General features: G+C 33.2%; 1 protein-coding gene across 4 annotated transcripts in view; it reads left to right on the forward strand.

Annotated features, from left to right (window-relative positions):
* The window catches only part of LOC103601127 (uncharacterized protein KIAA1109), a 127,838-nt gene that overhangs the window by 30,264 nt on the left and 81,546 nt on the right, over positions 1-16,028 (forward strand). For all 4 annotated transcript variants that reach the window (XM_008585505.1, XM_008585508.1, XM_008585507.1 and 1 more), the window contains exons 15-19: positions 831-924; positions 2,939-2,989; positions 8,508-8,714; positions 10,141-10,379; positions 13,578-13,822. In XM_008585505.1, the coding sequence (XP_008583727.1) occupies positions 831-924; positions 2,939-2,989; positions 8,508-8,714; positions 10,141-10,379; positions 13,578-13,822 (836 nt within the window). The remainder of the gene's footprint in view (positions 1-830; positions 925-2,938; positions 2,990-8,507; positions 8,715-10,140; positions 10,380-13,577; positions 13,823-16,028) is intronic.

A 16,028-nucleotide genomic window follows, 5' to 3' on the forward strand; every position in this document is an offset into this window, starting at 1 on the left:
AAAAAAGACAAAAGAAAAAAAAAAAAAAGAATGACAATGTCCAGTTTTGGTGAGAATCAGAGAAAGGGGCATTTTTACTCACTTCTAAATGGATATAAATTAGTTTAACCTTCCCAAAGGTTTTTAATCAATAGTCTTTTAAGCACATTTATCCTTTGACTCAGCAATCCCAATTCTATGAACCTAGGTAAAAGATATAATCAGAATTGTATGAAAAGATGTCGGTACAAAGCAGGCAAATGTCTTGCATTAAAGAATTGGTTACGTTATTTTTATAGTCACATAACATTTTACAATTTACTCATTAAAAATTATTGTAGTATTTATTAATACGAAAAAATGCTACATGAAAAAATGGGCAAAATGACATGTGATTTCATTTGGTGTTGTAAGCAGTAAAAATATTTACACCCTTTACTCAAATCACAGGAATGATATGAACCAATAATGTTAGTTTATGTGGTTTCTATATTCTGTGTTTTTTAAATTTTCCTAAGTCTTCTGCACCAAGTATTATTTCTGAGATTTAAAATGCCATTAGATTATTTAATACCAGTAAACTATTTAATGCATGAGTGTCATATTATTAAAGTGTATAATTTATATCATTCCAGTTTTGACATGTAATATGTATGTATCTGTGAATTCAGAGAAATAAAAAACTGTAAGGAAAATTTTAAAAAGTAGTTCTGAGATAGTTGAACAAATTTTAACATACCTTTAAAATTATCTTTTATCACTGAGTATATTATGAGTAAAATGCACTTTTAATATGAAGTGTAATTATCTTATTTCTAGGATTTAAATAATTATTTTTTCTCATATTTAAGATGTTTTACATCAAAAGATGACTGAGACATGTGCCACTGCTCATATTGGTGGGGTAAATATTGTGCTGCTTGAAGGGATTACACCAAATATACAGTAAGTGTGTTGATTTTTATTTTCCTATACTTGTTTGTTATATTTTTAGGGAAAACTGAAAAACTCTTTGGATGAACCCATATCTGCTGAGTTTTGAGGTTTATATACATAATGATCCTAGATACTGAGATTCTGACTGTCATTAAGAATGTCACCAAATAAAATGTTTTTAGAAAGATGATTTTTTTTTCTAAAATTGATTTTACTACCTGTTTCCACCCCCTTAAAAGATTGTCTAATAACAAAAATGATAATCATACAAATTTCAGTTCAACGTACAAGATGTAAATATTCATGTAATTCAAGTAGTTAATTAAAACTAAATTACAGGCAAAGAATATAGATTGTCTCTTAATTTTATATTAAGTAATCATTACCCATATTCATGCTGGGTTTTAAAACTTACTCTTGTCATTTTTGTATTTAATGAATTTGACAATAAAGCCTATGAAATCCTTATAATAGTATATATAGGCCTCTTATAATGAGTATATCATATGCTTTTATTTTGACTCTTTGTTCTTACCCTTTCCTTATAAGTTTGGTTCTTGGATCTATTCAGAATTGTTTTGATGATGATTACCTTTATATGTGATATTCAGATCACTAATCTATAATTGATACATTTAACCATTTGACTTTGTTCATACCCTGGGTAATATATAACTTTGTTTCTAACTTCCTTTTGGTGGAACAGTTTTATGTTGTAACCACAAAATGATAAAGTTGTCAGATTTTGAGGATTTGCCCTTTCTTAATATTATAGCTAGTTAATGTTGTGCTATTCTTATCCTACAATGCATCCATCATGCTAAATGCTGCCTAAAAAAAGGATTTGATTCAGTGCTATAAAAATTACTTATTATTCATAGGTTGACTAAGAAGTATGATAAGTTATAGCTCTAAGTATAGTATTTTAAAAATCTGGATAACATGATTACTGTTTCAGGGAACATTTCCTGAAATGGATGTTTATAAATGAGCCATAGATTTCTGCAATAAATTTTGGTTAAAATTAGTAACCCTAGAGCCCATTCTTAAGACTTCCTGGAGACCATCTCAGGTTTAAGTCTTGCTGGAATCATTTGGACCTGTAAGTCTAGAACTAAAGATGGTATATTTCATAATAGGTGCCTAGTGTCCAGATCACATTTCCTAAACAATCTTTTCAAGAAAGACCAGTAAATTCCAGTGGTTGTGAGAGATAAGATCTTTCTCTGTTCATTCAATATAGGGGAGGGTGGTTATTATGTAATAATTACAATATTATGTTGCCCACTGTGGGCCAGGAGCCTCACATAGATTATTTTATTTAATCCTAACTGTGATCCTGTGAACTGGGATGGTTTCATCTCCATTTACAGAACAATAAGCTGAGGTTCAGAAAGATCAAAGTATTTGCCTAAAGTCAAAGTATATACTTAAAATCATACAGTCAGTAAGAAGAGATGACTGAACCTATACTCCTTCCACCTTACCGTGATGCTTTTGTGGAGTTATCAGACCATGAATTCCGTGATTCTTTTGTTGACTCTAAATTTGAAGTACCATGGTTACTTTAACCTATTCAGTAGATGTCCCATGTGTTTTATTTACTCTATCCTCTTATCTCCCTTATCCATTTTCTCTTAAGAGAAGGGCTTAAAGGGCCTCTAAACATGCTAAACATAATATTTATGAAACATTTTTAAAAAAAATATTATATAATTAAAATTTCTTGCCTTCCCCGCCCAAGTAAAGATCTGTTTATTTGAAAAATAAGTTATACGTAATCACTGACAAACTCATAGTGTTTAGAATTTTTGGATGTATTCTTTGGCATTTTATTTCCAATTGCAATTAAAAGGAAATGGATTGAAAAAAAATAGTTTAAAAGGTACTTGGAAGAAAAATTTTAAGAATGGGAAATTAGAAAAGATTTTGAGATAATTGGTCATATTGTAACTAATTTATGAATGAATGTTTATTTGCTTCCTTTTTGTTTTCCTGCTTTCTCTTGAATCTTCATCTGTAGACTGGAGGATTTTCCTACATCTCCTACAAGTACAGCCAAACAAGAGTTTCTGTATGTCATATTATGCTTTTTCATGACCTTGTGATTAACATAGTATTGAATAGTTTTAAAGATAAGTATTTAGTATTTAAGTTATCTATATGGCTGTGAATGTATGTAGTTAGTTAATGTCTTATAGCTTTAACATAGACCCTTTTGTAGATTAAAGTTTACTGGTATTCAAGGAACACACAGATAAGGACTATCTTTTGGGTGATGCATACATTGTTGTTGACAGATTGTACACTGTAGTTGTGTGTTCTTTTTTAGACACATTACTGTTAAAATTTCTATGTTTACAAATACTGGTTAATGTTGTTGATATTATGGGGGCCAAGAGAAAACTTTCTCTTTATCCATGAAAGTTCATTAACAAAAATCACTGACAAATATGGACCAATTTGAAGAAAAGGCATAAGAAATTTTATTATTTAATGTGCTGGGAGGGGGCAAAACACAGGGTGGAGTCACAAGAGAGTAATGTCCCAATTTTCCATTGGGGTACAGAGCTTATACACCCATCTCTGTAGGAAATGGGGTGATGGGGGTATAAAAGTAAATGATTCTTAGGGGGATGCAGTGGTCCTGGAGAATTTTAAATAGCCTGGGACAAAGTATATTTGGCTAACAATGACTGGTAAATATTTCTTCCAAAGTACTGAATGGAGGGCTGGCCAATGAGCTCAGTTGGTTAGAACATGGTATTACTAACATTAAGGATTTGGATGCTGATACCAGCCAGCTGCCCCCCCCAAAAAAAATACTGAATGGGACCGAAATGGAAGACAATGGTCTGTGACAAAAGTTAGTCCAGGTGTGTTGACAGACTCCAGTCTTCCTTTCTGTGATATGAGTTAAGTTAATGAAAAATCATGGAAAGTACCAGAGATAACTATCTTCTCTGGCAGGTTGGACTTTAGGCAGATCAGGGAACAGCTTCACCCTGTGCTTTGGAGAGTGACTAAGTATTGACAGATGGGGGAGGGGGAAAGGTCAGAGAGAACTTAAGGCTGCTTCTTTACTGCAGCATGTCAAAGTGCTATATTTTGGGGTAACAGCTTTCTGCATCCCAGTAATATAATAGAAACTAAAATATTCACTTTGCAGGAGTTTTCACTAATTGCAGAAATGATTAAAACACTAACAAGAATGCATCTGCACATTTCAATCTTACTGTTCTGTTTTTCAAAATGGGGAGAGTTTATTGCTCTATTGACAGGTTTTATCTATGCCTTTTACTATATGATTTTGAATGGCTTGACTTGACTGATTGTCTATCTGATATTTTGTGGTTGTGAGCAATACTGAAGTGCAGTATTTAAATATTCATCACATGAACCCATCCACCATGACAAATTAATACGTTACTGAGCACTGTTTATTTTTTTGGACATTTTCTTTAAAACTTGAATATGTGAATAAATAGATAAATCTGTATATTATGCTTCATGCTGGTATAGGGGCCAAGGGAAAACTTCCTCTTCACCCCTGAAAGTTCGTAAATAAAAATCATTGACATGGCCAGCCCCGTGGCTCACTCGGGAGAGTGCGGCACTGGTAGAGCCGAGGCTGCGGGTTCAGATCCTATATAGGGATGGCCCATGTGCTCACTGGCTGAACATGGTGCAGACCACACTGTGCCGAGGGTTGTGATCCCCTTACCCATCAAAAAAAAAAGTCATTGACAAATTTAGATCAATATAAAGCAAAGGCATAACAAATTTCATTAGTGTGCTGGGAGGGGGCAAAGCACAGGGGAATCACAAGAGAATAATGTCCCAATTTCCAATGGGGGTACAAAGTTCATATACCAGTGTTCATGAGAGAGAAGTAGGGGGAGGTACAAGCCCCAGGATAATGGCCTGAAACCAGGTTTTTCTGAAGCTGGGGGGCGAGGTATGCGGGGTGGTCATCACAAGTGAAAGAAAGGAAGTCAGAAGTTAAAAGTTAAGTAGAAACATCTTGAATGAAGATGAAAATACTTCAGGTAATCTCACAGCTGCCCTCAGAAAGAACAGTAGCCAAAGGAGGGACGCCTCAAAGGAAGCCTGCCTGTTAGTATTTATATATGTAAATTTCTTCTGAATTAGCCATCTTAAAATATGTCAAAGAATGTATTTTGGGGCCGAAATATTGTGCCTTCCTTTACTTGGTAAGATTATCATACTTGAGATTTGTTTCATTGTGTATTGGTAACAGGCCATAAACAAAACATCATCAATTAACAGCCCTTTGCTGGTATTATCTGTGATCTATATCACTTCATCAGCCAACTAGAAGTACTAAAAATAATAAATGCACTAATATCAAATTAAAGAACTGCAGGTTTTTTAGAAGCCACTTTTCCACGTTAGTATCATCTTAACAGGTATAGAAAAACACATTTAATTCCACTACAGAAGTCATAGAAGCTAGAGAAGATTTATTGTTTCTTTCTGCTTTTTCACTGAGTTCTCTGGATGTATGACAAAAAATATCAATATTGACTTTAGAGGGATTGCTCTTTTACTGGCTCAAGGTCACAGCTACTCAACAATTACTAGCTTATATATTGTGTGCTAGGCTCTGTTTTAGGCTCCAGGGGTGCAACAGTAAGAAACTGAGACGTGGTCCCTGTTGTGACATCACTTACAGGCCACTAATCTCCCCTTTTAGGGTTTCCTGCTGAGAGTTGCCAAATGGCAAAGAAAGTTCCAATGATATTTAATAGTTGGCTAAATAGCATCTGATCATAACACTCCACACCCTCCTTACAGAGATTTTGAGGCAAAACTGAATTGAGGCAGGCAGCACAGAACAAGAATTTACTCTCTCTGCCAGCCTGGAAAGTTTGGGACCTGTGTTCTGAAGTAGGCGGGGTGGAGCTAGAGATAGAGATAATGAGTCCCCAAAGCAAATCCTCAGATCATTTACTCAACCTTTTGTATACACAAGGATTTCTGACCTGTTTTTAAGGCCCTACTGCTTGGACTCAGGAAATAAAAGAAAATGGGAAAAGGTCCTTTCCTGATGAGGCACTGTGGTCACTGTGACTAAGGCTCACAGTGGATCTAGGGGAACCACGTGATGCAGACCACCACTGTCAGTGAATTCTTTAACCAATCTTCTTGGTCACTTGCCATGAACTTTTCATGTATGAGTGTACTTCAAAAAGTTAATGGAAAGATTTGTATATCAGGCATACTTAGCATAATACAAGTTTTTATAGTTATCACCTTCAATTCTGAGCACTTCTTTCTTGTGTAACATTCTTATGCATATACAACATGTTGTGTGGCCTAGATTAGGTGACAGCTCTCTTCAACAATTCTAATGAAATTATGATTAGATAACTCATATTGGCAGCCTGTAAACTGTTTAATTCATCAGTTCCTTACATCCTTTCCATGTGCAGTTTGACAAGGGTATCATCTACAGTTTCTTGTTAGGTTTGATTGGTATGGGACCAGTTCCAATGAGCACCGCTTACATTGTAGTTGTGGACATCATTTACATAGACTATAGTGTGAATGGGGCCCTCTGGATGTGCAGTTTGACAAGGGTATCATCTACAGTTTCTTGTTAGGTTTGATTGGTATGGGACCAATTCCAATGAGCACCGCTTACATTGTAGTTGTGGACATCATTTACATAGACTATAGTGTGAATGGGGCCCTCTGAAGTTGGGTAATACAGAGACCCTGAAGCCCTTAAAATCAAAGTTTCCACTGGAAATACCATAGTAGGATCTACAGTAGGGGAGCAGTCACCCCCTTAGCTTTTCATTCTGACTTCTGGTGTATAATTAAGAATCTGGTGTTATATGTGTACTTATTCAATCAATGGTAATATTTAGGCAAGCTTCTACAGATTATAAAGGTAAACAGTGAGATAGGTGTGGAATTTTATGACTGCTGTGGTAGAAAGATAGATTTCTTTGCAAACGTATGTTTAGTTGCATTCAATAGACGGATACTGTTCACAGGTAGAAAGTCATTTGCATTTCAGCACCATCTGGGTATATTCTGGCTCATGATGAAACTGTGCTTAAAATGAAATATCATTGGTGATAAACAGTGGTTTTGATGATTATAATGTTAAAAAAGATTCAAAATTCAATAAGTAGTCAGCATTTCAGAGCCTACTCTCCTGCTGGCTAGACCAATTCTGTACAATACTTGCACATCCTACACCCCAAGTCAGTGACAATCTCTGAGAAATAGTGTCTGGTAGAAGAAAGGAGTATAGTTCTCTAGTAATCATTTTTGAATTTTATATAATGCCTGAATTTCACCATCTGTAAATAATCAAGTTCTCTGATAGAGCCACTGTTACGCTTCTCAAGGCTTATTCTAATAGAAGTTAAATGTGATAAATTGATTCTTTATATCCTTGTGACTGTAAATAAACCATTGATGAATCCTCTGCAGCCTAAGCAGATATTAATGTATGTAAACTGGAGTTAATATGAAATTTGCATTTTGTGTATTTTGCCTAATCTGTTTAGTGCCAAGAATCCTTTGCACCTTTGATGGATAACATTTAATTTAAATCTCTTTACTGTCTGGGTCCTTAATGATGCAGTCCATTACTTTTCCATTTTATATGTCAAAGACTGCTTCATTATGGCTTCTACATACATGTCCTATCATATGCTATCTGTGGAATTCCACAGTTGTGTTGAGAGTCATTCTTCTATTTTACTTCTTTCTGATCGTTCATTTTACAAATATATGAGTGCCTATTATCTTCCAAGTACTGTTCGAGGCATTGGAAGGAGAGAACAAAAAATCAAGAAAGATAGTATCTTTGCTTTATGTCTGTACAGTAAAGCACACTAATTCCTAACTAAGAATAGTAGCCTTGCGCATTTTGAGTCAGATATCTACAACTTCTTTGCCACTCATTGAAGATATAAATTGACAATAAAAAAACAGAAAATGCAAGTTGCATTTTCTTCATTCCTATCAATTTCTCCTAACATAGTAGATGATTGTTAGAGTATTTCTTTGGCTTCCCTTGCGCATTTTGAGTCAGATATCTACAACTTCTTTGCCACTCATTGAAGATATAAATTGAGAATAAAAAAACAGAAAATGCAAGTTGCATTTTCTTCATTCCTATCAATTTCTCCTAACATAGTAGATGATTGTTAGAGTATTTCTTTGGCTTTTGATTAGATTTTAAATAGCATTTTTTGCTTTTATATTCAGTATTTGTCTCTCATAATGGTTGTACAGATCCCTAAAGTAAGTTGGAGAAGAAAAGAGGAGTTCTGAAAGGGGGAAAAAATCAAAATGGAATGTGTGTGTGTGTGTGTGTGTGTGTGTGTGTGTGTGTGTATGGAATACTATTTAGTGCAGTGTACAAAATAAATGTATTTTAATATTTTTAGAAAACATTGTTTCTTCAATATGTAATTTAAACACATGAAAAATCTTGTTATCTTAGTTCATCGAATTATTTAAAAGTATTTTTCTTGCTCTCAATTCTTTTTCAAAATTTTTCTTCATTTGGCTGTATTTTAATGGTCTCCCTTCTCTATTGATAGAACTGTAGTGAAATGTAGCATTGCCAAGTCGCAAGCTCTCTACAGTGCCCAGAGAGGGTTGAAGACAAACAATGCTGCTGTATTTAAAGTAGGAGCTATCAGCATCAACATTCCTCAGCACCCTGCTACCTTACATAGCATGATGGTTCGTAGTTCTCATCAGCTGTCTAAACAAATCTCAGACCTCATCAGACAGCCTTCTACAGTGTGAGTTATTTTATTTGTTTATGTGCTGTGATTCTATATAATACCTCAAAAAAAAGTTTGGAGGAAGATGAAAGGCTACTTCTAAGTATTGACCATTATGGACAATGGGGCAAGTGAAGAGTAGCCAATAATCATGGGGGAATCATATTGGATAACATTTAAGTACTATGTCAGAAATGTAATTGTCAGTGTTCCATATTGCATAAATAAAGTTTGAGATTCTAGAGATTTGTGGCTTCATAAGAGTTAGTAATAAAAAGCAAATTGATGAATTCTAAGACTATATCAATCCTTGTTTACTTTGAATTCATTGAAATTTATGGCTGCATAAGGTTTAAGAAATTGCAGTGGTGATTTATGTTCCATGCATTGTTTTGTGCTGTCCTCTGTGTGAAATTATTATATATGATTCAATGCACGATTTGACCATGCCACATAAATATTTTAAAGGACAATAAATCAGACTTTTTCACATTAACTTTTGTTCCTGTGTCTATAGCCTTTATTCATTCACCTGCATTGCTATCCTTATTCCCAGCCTCTGAAAGCTATAGCTAATAAAAATATATGGAAAAGGTAAAAAAGTTGCCTTATGTTTCCTTTTCCTCATCCTATAAAGTGGGAAAACATTAGTGTGTCTTTTGATGGTACCCTAAAGCAGTGATTTTTCTAATTGTTCTATTTAGATCTTTAATTCTGATGTAATATTAATTTATGGCTGAAGTTGACTAAGTAGTAAAAACTTAAATATTTTTCTCCCATGAAAGGAATATGGAATCCAGAATGTGTATTGTGAACATTAGTTTTAAAATACTCCAAAGAATTTTTCCTTATTGTAATGTATTGTCAGTAGAGTGTAGTAGTATAAAAATCAGACTCTGGAGTCAGAGTCAAAAGTTTAGTTTCACCACTTTCTAGCTACGTTTCCTCATTTACAAAGCCGAGATAATAGTACCTACTCAAAGGGTTTTGTGAGACAAATGAGATAGAACCCACAAAGCACTAAGAATGATACCTGACACTTGTAATTATTGTTACTGTTGGTGTTGTTAATAGTGGCAGTAATAGTAGTGGCAGTAGTATAATTAGTATTACAATCATCAGTAGAGTACAAAATGGTTAAGTCATAGAATTTGGAATCAGACAAATCTGAGTTTAAATTTCAGTTTTGCATTAATGGCATGAATCACCTTGGGAGTATAACATTCTAGGAGTATATATTGTTATTCTTCTTGTCTAATTTTCTAGATCATCATTGCTCAGTGGCTGGTTTTAGGAAGTCTTAATATAATATGATATTTGAAAGAAACATTTGTTCACAATATATATTTGTTATTTTTTACTGAGACATCCAATAGTTTTATACAGTAAAATGGCAGCTGTTAATTGTACTTTAAAAAAAAATTTTTTTTTTTTTGTTTTATAGCCCACAGCCTGTAAAAGAAGATATTGCAACCCCGCTACCTTCTGAAAAAACTCCAACAAGTGTTAATCAAACTCCCGTTGAAACAAATGAATTTCCTCAGCTACCAGAAGGCTTAGAAAAGAAGCCTATTGTTCTTAAATTCAGTGCCATGTTAGATGGTATAGCCATTGGAGCAGCACTTTTACCATCTCTGAAAGCAGAATACAAGATGGGAAGAATGAGAAGTCATGGAATGACAGGTAATGCTGAATTTTGAATCCTATCTCTTAAAATTTATGATTTGAGAAATTAGTGATATTTTGATGAGAAGGTAAATTTAGTTTTATAGATATTATATGAAAATCTAAACAATTTTAACAACACTTAAATTTCATTAATGATATTCTCCAGTCAAGTAAAAAATATCAGTGCACCTCTGTGAATGGCCAGAATGGACCCTTCTTTGAACTGTTTAAAATTAGTTATTCAACTGTTGAAGCCAATTCTCCAATTAAACTAAAGTTGAATAAATGAACATCTGTTAGGTTTTTATAGTCTGAATAACTTGGTTTATTTTCACATTGGGTGCATTTAGCTTAAATCAGAGGTAATTTTATTTTTCTAAAATAGCTTCTTCTGTGTGGTTTGGGAACCTTTATATACCCTATCCCAAAATTCTTTGCTTTTTAATTTTTATTGTGACATGTGTCATATATACAAAAGCATGTGAATTATGCATACACACACTTTAAAAAATAATTAAGTACTGTAAACTCACCAACCCACTACACAATCTGAGAATTAGAACAATACCAGTAGCCTCCTTCAAAGGCAGTCCCTATGACTGCTTTGGGAATAACCACTATCATGAATTTTGTCTTACCCATTCCTTTGCTGCTGCTTTGTAGTTTTACCATGTAGGTATATGAGGGTACTTCAGAAAGTTTGTGGGAAAATAGAATTAAAAGATAATACAAATCTTTCCATGAACTTTTGTTTTGTTTTGGTGGCTGGCTAATATAGAGAGCCTAACCTTTGATCTTGATGTTATCAGCTCTGTGCTCTAACCAACTGAGCTAACTTGCCAGCCCTCCATGAACTTTTTGAAGTACGCTTGTATATTCATAAATGATTTTGTTTGCTTTTGCATGTTTGAGTTTCTCAAGGGTATTTACTTACGAGTGGTAAAATTTGGTTGTACGGTAAATACATCTTTGGTTTTACTAGGAAATGCAAAACTGTTTTCCAATTTATTCTCCCACCAGTATTAGATGAGAGTTTTCATTGTTCCACATCCTTGTTCACACTTGGTATTGTCTGACTTTTTAATTTTTGCTTGTCTGGTAAGTGTGGAATGGTATCTCCTTGTGGTTTTAATTTATATTTCTTTGATTACTAATGAAGCTGAATCTTTTTTATATGATTAAGAGCTCCTTATTTGTTTTCTTTATATGAAACGCCTGTTGATGGTTCTTTTTTGCTTGTTTGTTTTTTTGCCAACTTATCATCAAGGCATTTATGTTTTCCTTGATTCACAGGAATTCTTTATATATTCTGTATATTATATCTTTGATGTTATATGTTTAACATGTGTGATCACCCAGTTAGAAGCTTATCATTTCACTTTGTCTTTTGATCAACAGATAGTCTTAATTTTAATGTAACTGAATTTACTAGTATTTTCCTGTATGATGTGTATTTTTATGTCCTGAAGAAATCCTTCTTTTCCCAGGATCATGAAGATATTCTCTAATATTTTTTCTTAGATGTTTTGAGTTTTGCTATGCATATTTATTAGTCTATTTTGAATTGATGATGATTATTATTTTTAAACTTGCTGTGGGGTAGTAGGCATACCCAGTTATCTCAGCATCATTCATTGACTAATCCATTCCTTTTTTTTAGTGATTCATTATCCAAAAATTAGTCATATATTAAGTGTTTTTTACATATGGAGTCTATTTCTGAGTTTTCTATTCTGTTTCATTGGTCTATTTGCACCAGTATCTCATTGCTACCTGACTTTTCCATTTTTAGGAATTGCTCTGGTTATTTTTGGTTCTTTGCTGCTCCATATACATTTTAGAATCAGTCTGTCATATTCCCTGAAAAAGCCCTTTTGAATTTTTATAGGAATTTCACTGAATCTATAAATTTATTTTGGGGAGGATTGACAACTATGCAATATTTAACCCTCCTAGTTCTGAATAAGTCTGTTTCTCTGTCTCTTTAGGTTTTCTTTAATATTTTGCCATAAAGTTAAAAATTTTTCTATTTAAAGGTTTTTGTGCAACTTCTGCAAGATATTTATTTATTTAGGTACCTAGATACCTGTGTTGTTGTTGTAGCTATTACAAATATTCTCTTTTGTAAAATGGCATTTTTCCAAACTTCGTTGGTGGTATGCTTGATGCTTTTATGTTAATCTCATACTCAACAGCCATATTAAATATTTTATTATTGCTAATAAATGGTAGATTCATTGTAGGGTTTTTTTGGTAGCAATCATACTATTTGCAAATAATGATATTTTGTTTCTTCCTTTCCAGCTTTTATGCCTTTTATTTCTTTGTATTGTCTTATTGTGCTTGCCTTGTCTTATTCCCATTTTTTAGTGGAATCAGCATTTTACCAGTGAATCTAATATTTGCTGTGGGTTTTTTCTAGGTTCCTTTCATTAGGTTAAGAAAATGTACTTCTTTTTCTAACGTGGTAAGAGTTTCTATGACGAATAATTGCAAAATATAATCAGATACTTCCTTCTGTTTCTATTGAAATGAAAATGTTTTTTTCTCCTTTATTCTGTCAACATGATAAATTACATTAATAATTTTTAAAACTCTCATATATATATATAAACATACATACATTTGTGTATGTATTTATGTATGTATGTATGTATAAATGTATTTCCATCCCTAGCATTTTATGTTTTCTTTATTAAGAGGGGTTTTTCTGAACATTTAGACTTTTATATTACCAGAAACAAAAGTACTCTAAAGTGTGTTTCCAGATCTGTCAAAGTTAGGAGCCTTAGGGCTTCAGATATTGGAGGACAGGGCTTACAATAAATTAGACTCATTTATTTAGAACACCCATGAAATACAAGGGTCAACAGAAGCAGCAAATCAAAAGCCAGATAGGCAGTTTAGAACTAGGAAGATAGAAATATTTAGAAGCAGAGTAAACATTTTGTCAAATATATAAGAACCCCAAATTCTTCTTGAAATGAAGGAAAGGGACAAGAACAGTAAAAAAATGACTGCATTAGTGATAAGGTATGACCCAGTAACTGAGGCCTTGGATTATTTCAATCTTGATGTTTTTATTTGGTGATGCTGGCAGTAGTGCTAGTGCAATATTCATACATTTTTCGTAGACACCATTTTTGGAAAAAGTGAGGAATGAATGAGTGAATGAGCACCTTCATAAACAATAACTTTTCTTATTTCTTACAGGTGCACAGACAAGATTTACATTTGAGCTGCCAAATCACAGATTACGTTTTACTTCAAAAGTTTCTGCCACAGATATGTCAACCATTCCTCCTTCTGCCAGTCTTAACCTTCCGCCTGTTACTATGTCAGGGAAATACATAATGGAAGAACATGACAGTTATTCAGATCAGGTGTGGAGTATAGATGAACTGCCTTCTAAACAGGGCTACTATTTACAGGGAAATTATCTACGTTGTGTGGCGGAAGTAAGTTTACTTTTAAATTTTCCTACTCTTTGTAACTTAGGAGTCTTCAGTATTTAGGTATACCAAAATATGTAGCGATCCAGACTTTTAAGGTAAGAAAGTACTAAGTCATTTATTCCTGCAGAAAAGTTCTTTACTAAATCAGGGCCACGGATGGGGGAATGTCTGTCTCCCTCTCTCCGTGTAGTTTTATTAAAGCATGTTTCCTTTTTAAATATATTAGTCATCTTTGAATTTACATTTCTTATATTGGATTTAACATCCATGTATGCAATATTTTCATGGTTCATTTGACTATAAAACAAATACCAGTTAACCTTCATTAAGTGTTTTACATGCATTGACTTCTGCAGTCCTTAACCCTATGAGGTAGATATATTTGTTCTCATTTTATAAATGAGGAAACTGAGCCATAGTATGACCACATAATTCATACAGGTATACACAATCATTAACAATAATCTAAAGGAAGATAAGATAGTCAGGTTCACAGACTAGTTTCTTTACTAAGGTAAATGGAAAGCCGGCATAACTGATTCTATTAAGTATGACCACATAATTCATACAGGTATACACAATCATTAACAATAATCTAAAGGAAGATAAAATAGTCAGGTTCACAGACTAGTTTCTTTACTAAGGTAAATGGAAAGCCGGCATAACTGATTCTATTATTTTTTTTTTACTTTATATCTTTACAACCTGTCAAGAATTTAAAAAGCATTTGGACACATTTTTCATTTGTTTTGTTGTGAGCAGGTCATCTGTTATTAACATAATCTTATATAGTAGAAAATTGAAGCTCAGAGAGAGTAAACAACTTTCCTTTATTCTGCCAGCTATCAAGTGAGAGAGGTAGGAGCCACATTTAGGTGGCCTCCCTCCAGGCACACTGTGCTATTTCTCAGCCTACCTTGTCAGTTTCTGTTGGAAACAATTACAACCTTATCAGAAAGCAATTTGCTTTTTGTTTCATAGATTTTCTCTAGAGTTTGAAGCATCTGTAAGAGAGCTTTCTGGGTTCTTTAATAGAAATATTACAGCTACAGGGGATATATTTAACTCTGATTTACCTTCTTTAGAACCTGCTTGCCCTAACACCTCTCTAGAGTTGGGATTTTGGTATGTGAAAAACAAATGTACAGAAAAAAAAAAAGCAAGATTCTAACAAGTCAATGATTTACTTAAAAGATTCTAAAGTATGTTTCATGTGTGCTTTCCATTCTGAAAAATAAGTGCCCCAAACTTCAGTTTAGCAAAACTATTATAAATGCTTCATTTGAAATAAAATAAATCTGATGCAGTGCATTGTGTAATTCCTTACTAATATTAGATTTTTGAAAGGCATAAAGTTTGTAATTGAGACAGAACACAATCCAAAATTTAGTAAAAATGCAGTTAATTTTAAACATTTTAAAGAACCTAATATTGCATCCTTCTTAGAATTGAGTATTTTACTATGGCCCGCAATAAACACTCCTGAAAATCATCTCTCCCCTTTTTCTACTACTGTACACAAAATAAAAGTGTCTAGTACAACTTAGGCTTCCTGTGACTTCTTGCTTAAGACTACCAAATCTATTTTGCTCTTTTAATTTTTGATCAAAATATGAACCCTGTCAAAGTGGCAACTGATGAAGCATTTGCCTTAATCATGAGGATGTTTAAATCTATCTATGCTATAATACTCAACTTCAATTAGGGGTTCTATAAATCTGCCATTCTTGCCAGAAATTTTAATACCTTGAACAAATCATAGGGCATAAATTATATTAAAACTTGATTGGGTATCTCTGATTTGCTAATTCACTGAAGTGTAAGCCTGAAATCTAAATTTTTGTTTTTATTCATAGCTGTATCCTTACTACCTAATGTGATACATGGAATAGATGGTCAATAGATATTTGAATGAGTAGATACACTTTACTTTCACTTGTAATGATACTTGTCAATGGTTCTAAGACCTCAGTAGTGATCAATAGAAATAAATTTCATGCTAGGAAAAATTTTAATTTTGAAATTAGCAAATTACATAGTTAAAGTATGATTTTCATTTGTTTTCAAAAGATTTTTCATACCTTATTGACTATTATTATATTAAAAAAACAAAACGTTTTGAGAATGATCCATAACAGGTGTCAGGCTGATAAAGTATTAGAGACTCTGATTATTTTTAATCCTTCTTCAATCAATATATTGATTTCAA

The sequence above is a fragment of the Galeopterus variegatus genome, unplaced genomic scaffold (genome assembly GCF_000696425.1).
Source record: "Galeopterus variegatus unplaced genomic scaffold, G_variegatus-3.0.2 Scaffold3600, whole genome shotgun sequence".
NCBI lineage: Eukaryota > Metazoa > Chordata > Mammalia > Dermoptera > Cynocephalidae > Galeopterus > Galeopterus variegatus.